Below are 15,159 nucleotides of genomic sequence, written 5' to 3'. Positions count from 1 at the left end.
TCCAGGTCCCGGTCCAGGTCCCGCAGACGCTCACGGTCTCGTCATCGCTCTCGGTCCCGCGGCCGCTCACAGTCCCGGTACCGCTCCCCATCAAGGTACCGGTCGTACTTGCGGTACCGCTCGAAGTCCCAGTCGCCGTCCAGACATTACTGGCACCGCTCCAGATCTTGGCACCGCCATACCCGCAGCCGATCTCGGCACGGCAACTCTCGGCACCAGTCGACCTCCCGGCACCACGCTGGTCGTAGGTCCCGGTCACCCTCACTGCACCGGCGGGACTCCCGGTACCGCTCCCCGGCACCGCACAGGGCCGGTTCTACTGGCTGCAGAGACATTCCTCACATGGTCTCCGCCCCATCGTGGCCGTCTCGCCAGCCGTCGATCTCCTTTCATGCCGACACGGCATCTTATGGAGAGTCAGACAACCAAGGTCCTCATCAGTGGCCCTTTTGGACTCCATGGGCTTACCACCAGAGCCAAGGTAGCCACCATCCGCTGCTGCACTCCGCCCCCTCCGACCATCGGGCACCGGAGTCCACGGCGAGCAGACCCCCTCCAGCGAGCACGGACCAACCTCCTGCCCAGGGCATGGACCAACAGGAGCAGCCCCTGGATGCCCCACAGGACCAGGAGTCTCTTCCTTTGGTCCCTGGAGTCTCTTCCTCATTTTCCCCGGATGAGGCTGTGGCGGGAACGGCAACGTCAGGACCGCCCCCAATCGACCTCAGGTCTCACCAGGACCTACTCCACCGCGTGGCCCTGAACATAAACTTGCCTGTGGAGGAAGTTCCTGAGGTGGATGACCCAGTGGTCAGTATCCTCTCGGCAGAGGCCCCTACGAGGGTAGCGCTCCCCTTCATTCGCTCCATCCAGGCTCGAGCCGATACGATCTGGCAAACCCCGGCATCAGTACCTCCTACATCAAAAGGTTGAGCGTAAATATATGGTCCCGTCAGAAGGGTATGAGTACCTTTATGTTCACCCTCCTCCTTGCTCGTTGGTAGTCCAATCCGTCAACGAGCGGGAGCGACATGGCCAGCAAGCTCCTGCACCCAAATCCAGAGAGGCCAGGCATATGGACCTGTTGGGCAGGAAAATCTACTCTGCGGGAGGCCTCCAGCTCAGGGTGGTGAATCAACAAGCCCTCCTGAGTAGAGGCAATTTCAACACCTGGGAGGCAGTGGGGAAATTTGTAGAGCTTGTCCCACAGGACTCCCGCCAAGAGTTCTCAGCTTTCCTGGAGGAAGGGAAAAAGGTTGCGAGGACCTCCCTCAAGGCCTCGTTGGACGCTGCGGACTTGGCGGCTAGGACTCTCACCTCGGGGATAGCTGTGAGGCGTATATCGTGGCTGCAAGCGTCAGGTCTGCCACCTGAGCTGCAGGATACTATACAGGACCTGCCTTTCACTGTCAGGGTCTCTTCTCCCAGAAGACAGACCCTTGCCTCCAGAGTCTGAAGGGCAACCGCGTGATCATGCGTTCGCTGGGAATGCACACGCCACAGACTCAGAGACGGTCCTTCCGTTCCCAACTCCAGCGATCCTACCCCCCACCTCGACCGAGACAGGACTTCTCCAGGAGGAGAGGCCGGACCTGTCATAGGCGCTAGTCCAGCCCTCAAGGGGGTAACAATTCCGGTCCCACCAAACCACCGACGTGACCGAAGCCTAACTTTTGAAGGTGTGCCCGAGAGCAATGTACCAATTTCCCCCCAGGATCCCGTTCAGTTTGCCAACTGCCTCGCTGCTTTCTTCCCTGCGTGGTCCCAGCTAACAACGGACCGCTGGGTCCTCAGCACGGTGGAATGTGGCTACCATCTTCAGTTTATTTCGACCCCGCCTTCCCACCCTCCCTCCTCGTCCCTCTTCAGGGACCCCTCTCACGAGCAACTCCTTCTGCAGGAAGTTTCGAAGCTCCTCGCGTTGGGAGCCATAGAGGAGGTTCCATAGTATTTAAGAGTCAGGGGGTTCTATTCCAGATACTTCCTAATTCCCAAGGCGAAAGGCGGTCTCAGACCCATCTTGGATCTGCGAGCTCTGAACAAGTTTAGCAAGAAGCTCAAGTTCCGCATGGTATCCCTGGGAAACATCTTTCCTTCCCTCGATCCCGGAGATTGGTACGCTGCTCTCAACATGAGGGACGCATATTTTCATATCGCGATTTACCCACCGCACAGAAGGTTTCTTCGCTTCGTGGTGAATCGTCATCACTACCAATTTGCGGTTCTTCCCTTCGGCCTTTCCTCAGCCCCTCAAGTTTTTACGAAGTGTATGGCGGTAGTCGCCGCCTACCTCCGTCGCCATCGAATTCATATCTTTCCTTATCTCGACAACTGGCTGATTCGAGGGACTTCCGAGGCTCAGGTTACCTCACATGTAGACATCATCAAAGGTCTGTTCTCCCGTCTAGGTCTAATCATCAATCTAGACAAATCCATTCTACATCCTACGCAGAAGATAGAATTCATAGGGGCGCTGCTGGACTCCAATCGAGCAACAGCCAGCTTGCCTCCACAGATGTTCCAATCTATAGTCTCGCTCATTCAGGGGCTCCAAGCCTTCCCAACAACCTCTGTCTGCACCGCCCTCACTCTACTCGGTCACATGGCTGCGTGCACTTGCGTGACAAAGCACGCGAGACTACGCATGCACCCTCTGCAAATCTGGCTCACCTCGGTCTATCGTCCACGCAGGGATGCCCTGGACATGATAATCACAATCCCGTCGCACGTGCTGGGATCCCTCAACTGGTGGTTGAACCCCTCCATGGTGTGTGCCGGTCAACCGTTCCATCCACCTCAACCCTCGCTGTCCCTAATAACAGACGGTTCCTCTCTGGGGTGGGGCGCACACCTGGGGCATCTGTGTACCCAAGGCCTTTGGTCCTTGCTGGAACTGAAGCTCCACATCAATGTCCACGAACTCAGAGCAGTCTGCTTGGCGTGCCAGCCCTTCCGGCAACATCTACAGGGCCGTTGTGTTGCCATTTTCACGGACAACACAACGGCCATGTATTAAATAAACAAACAAGGAGGGACACGATCTTCTCCTTTTTGCCAAGAAGCAATGCAGCTGTGGGACTTTTGTATAGCCCAGTCATTAGACTTGGTAGCCTCCTTTCTCCCGGGGGTCCGGAACACACTAGCGGACCGCCTGAGCCGGTCGTTCCTGGCACACGAATGGTCCATCCGTCCAGACATCCTGCTTTCTGTTTTCCGGAAGTGGGGCTTTCCCCAGATCGATCTATTCACCTCCAAGGAGAACAGGAAGTGCCAGGTGTTCTGCTCCCTACAAGGTCGCTCCCCGGGATCTCTTTCGGACGCGTTCCTCATTCCCTGGAAAGGGGGTCTCCTCTATGCCTTTCCACCCTTTCCCTTAGTCCACAGAGTCCTGCTCAAGCTCCGCAGGGACAGGGACAGGCTGATCCTAATCGCTCCGACATGGCCGAGGCAGCACTGGTACACCATGCTGCTCGACCTGTCCCTGGCGACTCCGATACCACTGCCACTCTGCCCGGATCTTATAACGCAGGACTTTGGCAGGCTTCATCACCCGGACCTTCTGTCCCTGCACCTGACGGCGTGGCTTCTATCTGGTTGAACGAGTCTGAGCGCCGATGCTCCAGCCAGGTTCAACAGGTCCTCTTGGGGAGCAGGAAACCCTCCATGTGGGCGACTTATCTCGCTAAGTGGAAGCGGTTCTCTTACTGGTGTACACAGCGTTCCCTCGTTCCTGACGCCGTTTCAGTCCCTGTTGTCTTGGACTATTTATTGTACCTCAAGGGCCAAGGCCTAGCCCTCTCTTTAGTTAGGGTGCATCTGGCCGCAGTCTCCACCTTCCATCCTGGAGAGTCCGGCAGTTCCACCTTTTCTCACCTAATAGTTTCAAGATTCCTTAAGGGATTGGAGAGACTCTACCCCCAGGTTAAGCCCCCTTCCCCTACCTGGGATCTCAACCTTGTGCTATCTAGGCTCACGGCCCCTCCCTTCGAGCCGCTAGCCACCTGCTCGTTACTCTACCTGTCCTGGAAGATGGCCTTCCTGGTCGCTATCACCTCGGCCAGACGGGTATCTGAGCTCCGTGCGTTGGTGGTAGACCCACCTTACGCCATCTTTCCAAAGATAAGGTGCAGCTACGACCACATCCAGCTTTTCTTCCAAAGGTGGTCTCTGCCTTTCATATTAACCAGGACATTTTTCTACCAGTCTTCTTCCTGAAGCCACACGCATCCTGCTGGGACCAACAGCTACACACCCTAGATGTCCGCCGGGCTCTTGCCTTCTACATCTACAGGGCTAAATCCTTCAGACGCTTGCCTCAGCTATTCATAGCAGTGGCGGAGCGTATGAAAGGTCTGCCTGTATCTTCCCAGCGGATTTCGTTATGGGTGACGTCCTGTATCCGGACGTCGCAATTGGCCGCCTCACCGCCCATTCTACTCAGGCTCAAGCCTCGTCCGCCGCTTTCCTGGCCCAGGTTCCCATCCAGGACATATGCCGGGCAGCTACCTGGTCGTCCGTGCATACCTTTACATCGCACTATGCGCTGGTTGAACAATCGAGAGACGATGCCGCCTTCGGCTCAGCGGTCTTACATTCCGCAACGTCTCGCTCTGACCCCGCCGCCTAGGTAAGGCTTGGGAATCACCTACTGGAATGGATATGAGCAAGCACTCGAAGAAGAAAAGATGGTTACTCACCTTTGTAACTGTTGTTCTTCGCGATGTGTTGCTCATATCCATTCCATACCCGCCCTCCTTCCCCACTGTTGGAGTAGCCGGCAAGAAGGAACTGAGGAGCGACGGGCCAACAAGGGTATATATCCGGCGTCATAGCGGCGCCACTCCAGGGGGCGGCCTGCCGGCCCGCCGAGTGTTGCTAGGGTAAAAGTCTCCGACGAATGTGCACGCGGCGCCCGCACACCTACTGGAATGGATATGAGCAACACATCTCGAAGAACAACAGTTACAAAGGTGAGTAACCGTCTTTTCTTCGATATGTGTTGCTCATCTCAATTCCATGACCCGCACTCCTTCCCCTCTGTCAGAGATCTGGCAAGAAGGAACTGAAGGAAGCGGGAGCTAGTGGTGTCCCTTATACTATTGCATATGTGTGCCACTCCAGAGGGTGCCAGAGCCGGTCCCCTATGGATACCACTGAGGGAAAAACTTCTGGCACCAGTGCACCAGCACCTACAATGGAATGGTGCCAAGGAATGAACATGAGCAGCACATCTTGAAGAACAACAGTTATGAAAGGTAACTATCCCATCCCCAGCAGTGTCAACTCTGGCACAATAATGTAAATTCAGGGCCACACTCTGCACTGAGATATGCACCTGTGCTGAAACCACCCTGCCAGATAGTCCTGCCTATGAAAAAGGTTTATTTCTCATCACCATCCCTGAAACATACCTTTCCACCTGTGTTGAGCAGAGACCTTTCATCACTGAGGTCAAAGAGCCAGGTTGCCATTCGTTGCAGACCCCATCTGTAAGTGCACCAAGGTTGACACTGTCTGGTCAGAAACCTGTCATTCCTCTGTGCACATATGGAATGCCATTGTACCCCTATCAGGGCCTGCCCACTCCTGGTCCCCCACTCCTGCCATTTCCATAGTGAGACACCAGTTGCTAGATACAGAGAGGAGTGGGATCTGGAGGCCAAACGACCCCAATTATTTCCTAAAGAGATTTTTTTCATAATCCTCGGAGAAAGCAGTATCCTTGGCACTGATATTGGCACTGGTCAATTTCAAGGCCTTTTAAGAGTTCCTGGTGCAGATTGAAGACACCTTGGAGACTGAGATGTCAGTCATCTCCAAGAAGTTTCAGAAATTATTTTACATTTTGTCAGCTGCCGGTCCCATTAGGATTCCTCTCTGTATAAATGAAGGTGTCCTGGACCCAAAGAGCCTTGTGGCAAACACCAGCCACTAAACACCACCAGCAAAGCATGTAAAAAAACTGTACCAGCTATCCACTGGGGTTTCTGTTACTTTTACTCCCACTCTAGCTCCAGCTCCCTAGAAGATTTGATGGTCTGAGAAAAGTTGAGCTTTGCCAAAAACATGCTTTAGGATACGGATCTCCAGTGTTTAGATCCATTTGGAAGAAAGGAAAAATGGGCAGCCAACTGCCAGCCATTCCAAATGGAATGTGGCTTTTCAGGATACCATCATAGAAATGTAGGGCTGGAGGGGACCTCAGCAGGTCATCTCTTCAGCCTCCCCACGCTGAGGCTACAGTGGCTCTCCTACAGCTCATGGAGTCTCCACTCAGGCCATTAGTGGAAAGGTCATTATATCCTCTCGCTATCAAGACGGTCATTGATTTCTCTCCAACTTTTGTAACCAGGTAGAGTCAATCACACGTACAACAATTGTTCCAAAGCTTTAGTTTCATAGATTATATTTAGTATTTCTATTTCACATTTAAAGGTCGTTTTTGCCATCAGCTAGTGGTGGCCTTCACTGGGTCATAAGATTTACAAAAGATAGATCCTGAAAAATTTTTTTGTGCAGACATCTTGTGTGCAGTGTAATAATAAAGTGTCTCAGTGATGCACTCTGCCTCCTCCTGGAAGGCAAATATGGATGTTGTTTGAAGGTGTTCCTCACTAAGGAGGCTGCATCTGCTCAGTCTTTACCTTCTGAGCACCCACACTTTCAATTCCAAATCAATATGATTAAAATTGAGATAGAGGTCTTTAGATCTGGTGCCACCATTTAATAAATCATTGGCATTGTCTGTAAAGATTTTCTCAAAAATATTGGAATCCTTGATGGTACTCCTCCATAGACTGGGAAGTAGGAACTGAACTGTCAGAAGCTCTTAAACCTTTAAGATATATAGAAGCTGCCTTTTCTCTTTTTATAAGAAGAATTTTGTATCCAGTTATACCTCAGTGGTATCTCATGAATTGGATCCAAACAATCCAACGCCAGGTGCTTCTGGGAAAACTGGGATTTGAGAATTGACACTGGAGGTTGATCTGTCCCGAGGCACTGGTTGGGTTTCTAGGGAACAACACATTTGTCATTTCTCTAAAGAGCAAGTGACTCAGAGCTCAGTGTCTCTGGATCCAGGCTGTCCTACATTTCCCCCAGTGAGAAGGTTTTTGCTGAAAAACATTCCGAACATCCATATAAGAGGTTCAGTCTGCAGACCTAGACGTCATTTGAACCAATACCAAAGTTTCCTACAAACCAGGACTTTAACTCTTGGATACATAAAGTATCTGCATCCAAAAAGGAAACAAACAAGCAAAAAAAATAAAACAGCCTTTGAAGAAAGGAAGTTTTGCTGGAATTTGCTTTTGCAATTGCTCCTCTTTCTATTGGTTAGCTAAATTCTAAACCTCCTCTTCCATCTTTGGGAACTGATGTGCCTTGATAGGCAGTTCTACAGCCGGACTGTGAAATGTTCATGGATCACTTTTGAATACAGGGTTCTAAACAGATCCCAGCCTGAGAAAGCAATACTGCTAAGGATATGTCTACACTACGAAATTAGGTCGAATTTATAGAAGTCGATTTTTTAGGAAGCGATTTTATACGGTTGATTGTGTGTCCCCCCGCTAAGCACATTAAGTTGGTAGAGTGCATCCTCGGTACCATGGCTAGCTTTGACTTTGGTAGCGTTTCACTGTGGGTAGCTATCCCACAGTTCCCGCAGTCTCCACTGTCCATGGGAATTCTGGGTTGAGCTGACAATGCCTGATGGGGCAAAAACATTGTCGCAGGTGGTTTTGGGTACATGTCGTCAGTCGTCCCACCCTCTGTGAAAGCGATGGCAGGCAGTTGTTTCACACCTTTTTTCCATGGGGGCGCCATATTGCTTTCAGCAGACGCTATAGTAGGACTGCTAACCGTCGTCATCCAATGACTGCTTCCACTGCCACTCTGCTCTCCTGCTCTGGCCGCAGATAGAGGAATAAGTTGGAAAAACTGGCATTCCTACCACCGATTTTGCTGCCACTCTGCTCTCCTGTCTCGATTAATAGCGAATTTCTCCATGTTGGCTGTCATGCGCTCCCGCTTCCGCTGCAACTCAGCTCTTCTGCTCTGATGAATCCACCTTGCAGGTCCTCTCATCGTTCTCTATAAATACCTATTCTTGTGGCATCTCTCTATAAATATCTATTCCATCATCCACCGCTTCTGCTGCAACTCTGCTCTCCTGCAGATGCCATACCATAGCAAGCATGGAGCCCACTCAGATCACCGCGGCAGTTATCACTGTTGTAAACACTTTGTGCATTATCCTGAAGTATATGCAGAACCATAACCTGCAAAAGCAGGCGAGAAGGTGATGGCAGCGCAGTGACGAGAGTGATAAGGACATGGACATAGACTTCTCTAAGCTGTGGCAATGTGGACATCATGGTGGTAATGGGGCAGGTTCATGCTGTGGAGCACCAATTCTGGGCCCGGGAAACAAGCACAAACTGGTGGGACCGCATAGTGTTGCAGGTCTGGGATGAATCCCATTGGCTGCAAAACTTTCACATGCGTAAGGGCACTTTCATGGAACTCTGTGACTTGCTTTCCCCTGCCCTGAAGCACAAGAATGCCAAGATGAGAGCAGCCCTCACAGTTGAGAAGCGAATGGCGATAGCCCTGTGGAAGCTTGCAATGCCAGACAGCTACCTGTCAGTCAGGAATCAATTTGGAGTGGGCAAATTTACTGTGGGGGCTGCTGTGATCCAAGTAGCCAATGCAATCACTGAGTTGCTGCTATCAAGGGTAGTGACTCTGGGAAATGTGCAGGCCATAGTGGATGACTTTGCAGAAATGGGATTCCCTAACTGTGGTGGGGCGATAGATGGAACACACATCTCTATCTTGTGACTGGAGCCCCAAGACAGCCAGTACGTAAACCGCAAGGGATACTTTTCAATGGTGCTGCATGCGCTGGTGGATCACAAGAGATGTTTCACCGACATCAACGTGGGATGGCCGGGAAAGGTACATGATGCTCGCATCTTCAGGAACTCTGGTCTGTCTGAATGGCTGCAGCAAGGGACTTACTTTCCAGACCAGAAAATAACCATTGGGGATTTTATAATGCCTATAGTTAACCTTGGGGACCCAGCCTACTCCTTAGTGCCATGGCTCATGAATCTATATGCAGGCAGCCTGGATAGTATTCAGGAGGAACTGTTCAGTTATAGGCTGAGCAAGTGCAGAATGGTCGTAGAATGTGCCTTTGGACGTTTAAAAGCACGCTGGTGCAGTTTACTGACTTGATTATACCTCATCGAAACCAATATTCCTATAGTTATTACTGCTTGCTGTGTGCTCCACAATATCTGTGAGAGTAAGGGGGAGGTTGAGGCATTAAGTGTTACTGGAATTGATTTGTTAGTGCTTGCTCTATAACCTTCTGCAAAAATTGAAGATTAAAGCTAAAAAGCCTTTCCGCTCATACACAACCCAAAACTAGAATCATTCTGCAGTCTAATGTTGAGAAAACAATATTTATGAACATGCATAATTAATTCCAAGTAGCTTCTTCACAATCTCACTACAAGAAAATGGTTTGAAGCCGCCTCTCTTTCTACCACAGTTCTGGTTGAGTAAGCATTAACATCACCCTGAACCAACAGCTATGCCAAAGAAAAACAAGAATAAAATTTGATTGCAGAAAACAACAATAATTTTCGGCATGGTCTCATTGGACAGAGATCGAAACAAGATGTGAGAATAAAAAAAAATAATGAACATATTTAATACAGACTTTGAGTAATAGCCTCTGATACACTAGAGTAGCTTTGCACTGGCCAACCATGCATGCCCCTTGTTTAGGGGGAATTTTTGGGTGATTTAAGCCACAGTGGTTATGTCCCACCATTCCCTGCAGCTGGAGCAGGGGGCATGACTGGGTCCAAGGATGCATACCTGGGAAATCCATGCACCTTGACAATTCCAGGCTGCTGCAGTGGCCCCCTGAGGGCCACTGGGATCCCAAATAAATTAGAACCGCCCTAAGATGCACTAGTATGTTCTGGCAGATCCTGCCTAACTAAGGAGCAGCCACAAGATTGGTATGCAGAACTGGTTGAAGGCCTCATTTACACACAAGCCCAATAGCTGCTCCAAGCTGCAGCAGATGATCTGGCCTTTTAATTTTCCTAAGGGCGGGGGGGGGGGGAGTAATCAAGGTACTCCCCAGAAATGTGACTGATATAAAGATAGAGTTAAAGGATTTAAGCCTTCAAGGAGCAGAACTGTCAATAGATTAATGTCTTTTTGGTCCCAAGTTATTTTAGAATGAATCGCTCAAGGGTAGCTTTTCCAAATCTCCCACCTCTTTAAACTTCTCAGCAATTCCTCTTTAACCCTCCAGTGGTCTCCCACAATAAGCAGGGGCCTGAATTTGGGCCTTCAAGCAGCCAGAAAATGCATCTTATTATGTTGGACATAGAATATTTCCTCCGCTGTATCTCTACTTTGTTAAATCACTAGTATCCAACTCAGTGCTTTACTTTTTTGCATTGGGGTGTGTGTGGGGGGGGAATAAAGAGAGAATGTGGAAGATTTGTACGAGAGATAAGGGCCATCCCTGAACTCTCTTCCAGATAGGACTGCAAACAAAAAAACTCCATTCTGGTGTGGATGAACTGCTGTGGAAGCTATTCTATAATTTAGTGTGAAATGCTGGTAGCAATTTTTTGTTTGAGATCTTTCATAAGTACATGTTGAACTATGAAGGTGAGATGCTGCATGTGAATTTCAAGTCCCTTCAACTGTCAGCCTGGTTTCTGGGTTCTGAGCAGAAAATTCTTTCCAAAATTCTGTCCAAAATGTAGTTCAAGCTGATGAAATTTTGTTGGAACCTCAGCAGCCATCCAACAGACATTGTTAAACTTTCAAGTAGAAGTGTTTTGTGAAGTGGCTTATTCTATGTTTATACACAATCTTGTTTAAAGTCTACTTATTTTGCACACTGTCCTTTCTTTTAGTCAGGTTAGTGAAGATGTACCTATCAAGTTACTGTACAATCTTTCCATCAGGTATCCATCCGCACTGAACTTCATTTAGGGTTTTTCATTTGAATCCACCATTTCATAACTCTTCAAGTGATGGCTTTTCAATGGGAAGAAGTCAATGGACAGGGGGCTCATGGTTTTGACCAGTCAGCCTTTCTTCCCTCTTTCTTTGCACATACTGAGTTGCATAGGAGCAGGGATCTCTCTCTAGCTTTGAAGCTCTTTGCAGGGTTTTCTTGGGATTATGTGCTTAAAACAACAGTGGATTTAGATGGGTGCAGTCAGTGAGTCAGAGCTTGAGGGTATGATGCTGTCTAAAGGGGAACAGGGGAGGGATAGGTCAGTGGTTTGAGCATTGGCCTGCTAAACCCAGGGTTGTGAGTTCAGTCCCTGAGGGGGCCATTTAGGGAACTGGGATAAAAATCTGTCTGGGGATTGGTCCTGCTTTGAGCAGGAGTTTGGACTAGATGACCTTCTGAGGTCCCTTCCAACCCTAATCTTCTGTGATCTACACTAATATGGTCACCACTTTTGTAAAAGTGTGGTCAGTCTTGTACAAAGTATGCCTTGTGAGGTATCCTTTGAAAAGATGCAGTCTGCTGAGAATGATTATCTTGTTGTAATGTGTGTATCAACATTGTGTGTAGAGTTATGAAATTTTGCTATATGTTTGTAACTCAAACATGTTATGAGTCTGAGAAACGCCCACAGATTGGCTCTTCAGGAATAACAAAAGAACTGTAAACAAGGGTCTTTGTATGTCATCCCAAAGACATCTCAGATGGAATGTTTACGGGAGGTGCCAGCCTAATTTGCAATTGATATCAAGGAGTGATGGCAAAGCACGGATGTCATGGAACTGCCTGACCCATCTCACAGCCAGGATTTTTCTAGCAAAAAGGGTCAAGGTATAAAGAAGGGGAGAACAAAGGCAGCTGGCCACCTTTTTCCTACCCCATCTCTGGACTGGTGAATTCTAACTGGGGAAATTTTAAAATGAAAGGACTGAGATCCCCAAAACTATTTGGACAACTGTGACAGAGTGCCAGGCAAGAAAGGCTGAGTCAGCACTCTGTTCATAGCAGCTCCAATCAGGCAAGACAGATTGGAGCTGACTAAGCAGAGCTATGCCAAATTTGTGGGTCGGACATGGCAGAAAGGCTAATTTAGCAGTTAGCCAGAGCCCACAAATAGGCACAGGAAGGAAGTGAAAAGGGGGAAGCAGTCAGTAAGAGGAGAGAGTGAGAGATATGGCTCTCCCCTGCTTGTTATAGGAATTGTATATGTTATGAAGGTGATGGATACTCCATTTCTAAATAAACTGCACAAGGAGTTGGACCAGCACCAGGGCCTCTGTGTAGTTTGTAGCCCTGGACAGAAACAGAACCAGGAAGGCCTTGTTACAGCAACCCAGAGAGATTTATAGAAAACTAGCAGATTTAACATTCCGGCTGTCGTTTGGCCTACGTACTTTGCTGCAACTGTAAGGTATTTTATTTGCTTTGACCTTTTAGTAACTCTCATTCCTTTTTCTTAGTTAATATATCTTTAGTTTAGTTTAGTAAAGGATTGACTACAGTATTGTTTTTGGTGTAAGGTCTTGAGCATCCATTGACCTAGGTGAGTGACTGGCCTCCTGGGTCTGGACAAACCCAGTATGTGGTGATTTTGGTTTTAATAACCTTTCATCACAGAAATCCAGTTTGGGTGATAATATAGGTCTAGAGGGACTGCCTGTGGCTTCATGTTAAGCTAGTATAGCAATCCAATAGTTCACATTTATTGCTGGTTTGGTTAGTCTAATCATAGAATATGCCACCAGTGTGGGAGTGTCTTCCCAGTTTTTTTACAGTGTGGCCTGAGATTGGCCCCTAGCTGTGACCCATACCAGGCATGGTTACAGAGGGAAACCGTGTTTTCTTGTAAATCCAGGGTCCTTGATATGTAACTTAGATCTGATGTGCCACATAGTACACGCTATACTTAACTAGCCTATAGTTACATCAAGCAAATATTTTTTATTTGTATTAGCTTATGATCTTCTAGCTCACACTGAAGGTAGTATATAAACTACTAAATTTCATAGTGTTAGGAGGAAAGACAAGTACCGGTATGTATTTTTGCAATTTTTAAAATTACAACTTTTCTTTTAAAAGAACTATCGTGTTTTAAAATATCTTTTGTTTTGTCTTTTATTAGGATGAAATAACTTTAATTATGGGTTTCTGTGTGTTTTAAATAACTCGTTAGTCCTATTTAGGGTCCAATACAGTAGAAAATGTCTGTTAACCTTGACCTTTGGAAGGCTGCACATATCAGCTCTGCAGTCAGCCTATCTGTCTAGGACAAAACTCCCTTATTCAGTGGTATCGTGAGATTTTGAGCTATATTTTAATGTGATGAAAAGGATTTAACTAACATTGAATCCAAATGTAATTTGCATCTTTATTATGTTAGAATTATTTAAAATGTGTCTACACTAATGGACAATGTTATTTATATACTTTGTTATTCAATAAACAGTATTTATCTGTTGTTTTTATTCCCACCCAGGATTTTGTGACTACAATTATCCGTTTATTTGAAAGTCCATCAACTTCCATTCGAGCAAAAGCCTTTCTGGTCTTGTTACAGGTGTTAATTAATAACAGAGAGATGTTACTGCTCAGTTGCCAAGCAAGGTAAGATGCTAATGAAGAATATAATTAGACATGTAGTGTGTGTTTTCAAAGTTAGCTCTGTAAACTCTATCAGTAAATATTGTAGTATTTTTTTGAACCATTGTTTTGAGAGCAACTCATTTTCCGTTTAAGATTAATCGGATATCATAAGAGTCCCCCAGAATAGTTGTGACTACTATAATGAAAAGCCAGATTGTTTGGTGGCCATATACTAGCCAGTCACAACTGGAAGTTTTGTGGTTGCTAGGGAGGGCCTTTGATCCCATTGATTCCTATCCATTTGGAATAATTTCTGCTCCCAACTGGAGACTAGCAAGGAGTGGTCTCTACAATAAGTAGAAAGAGATCAGGGACTGCAATTGTTGCAGGCCTCTGTATTAGGACTGAAGGTGGGAAATTGTTCCTTGCACCCTGTGCCTCATGGTAGGGTCAAGCATAAATGTAAGCTTTTAACTATAATGGTCACTACTGGTGGAGAGTGCCCCTCAGAGTTCCCACTGAGGTGGTGCAGGTCAACACCATGTCCAATGATTAATAGGCACAAAATGGCTTTATGTTTGTGTATGCACTTGGAGTATTCCACCAGACCATTCTGTTGAAAAGAAAGGGAAGAGAGAGATTTCTTCTAACACTTCCTTGCTGATTTTATCAATTTCACCTATTATTTTACAATGTGAGATATGACAGCCTGTCATTTAAGGCTGTACCACTCCAAAGAAGAGTGAATTTTGAGTTTTTTCTATCTGCTACAGTGATCCAAATGATTTTCAATGAGATGTTTTTAACAGGAACACAGTAACCTAAATTTCTGTGCATCTTCTTCTGACATCAGAAATGTCTCCATTTTTGGACCAAATGGAATGCTGTATGCCTTCAGACTCTATTGAAATGTGCACTGCTACAGTAATTTTGGAGGGGATAATGGGAAAAATAAGAAGAGGAAATTCCAACTGGGGACATACTTTTTACCCCAGATAGTCACAAGAATCTGAAAACAGGATCATATGCTATTTTCCTTCGTACAGTGTGAAGAAGAACATAATGTGGTATAAAACCCACCAAGTAGCAGATTGGATGGGCTTGTGTTCCATGGTGTCATGGAGTGCGAGAAAGGCAGGACTGGAGTTAGTAGTAAAAAGGAACAGAGCTGAGGAACATATTGTCTACTACCACTCATGAATCAGTTCTGGACTGTTATTTTTTTAACGACTTAATGATAATTGTATGCTTTTTAGTGGACATGTGACTGTGTAGTTAGAGGAATATTTTACAACAGAAGTTCTTCTTCGAGTGCTTGCTCATATCCATTCCAGTTAGGCGCGCACACACCTATCCATTCCAGTTAGGTGTGTGCGCACCGCGTGCACGTTCGTCGGAAGATTTTTACCCTAGCAACACTCGGTGGGTCGGCAGGGCGCCCCTTGGAGTGGCGCCGCTATGGTGCCGGATATATCCCCCTGCCGACCCAGCCGCCCTTCAGTTCCTTCTTA

At 47.4% G+C, this 15,159-nt stretch overlaps 1 protein-coding gene across 1 annotated transcript in view; it reads left to right on the top strand.

The window, feature by feature from the left end:
* ULK4 (unc-51 like kinase 4) overlaps nucleotides 1-15,159 on the top strand; it is a 467,406-nt gene that overhangs the window by 126,477 nt on the left and 325,770 nt on the right. The window contains exon 22 of the mRNA XM_075062527.1: nucleotides 13,542-13,669. Coding sequence (XP_074918628.1) covers nucleotides 13,542-13,669 — 128 coding nt within the window. The remainder of the gene's footprint in view (nucleotides 1-13,541; nucleotides 13,670-15,159) is intronic.

The sequence above is a fragment of the Chelonoidis abingdonii genome, chromosome 2 (assembly GCF_003597395.2).
Source record: "Chelonoidis abingdonii isolate Lonesome George chromosome 2, CheloAbing_2.0, whole genome shotgun sequence".
NCBI lineage: Eukaryota > Metazoa > Chordata > Testudines > Testudinidae > Chelonoidis > Chelonoidis abingdonii.
The sequence above is the reverse complement of the archived record's forward strand: the minus strand, read 5'-3'. Positions and strand labels throughout refer to the sequence as shown.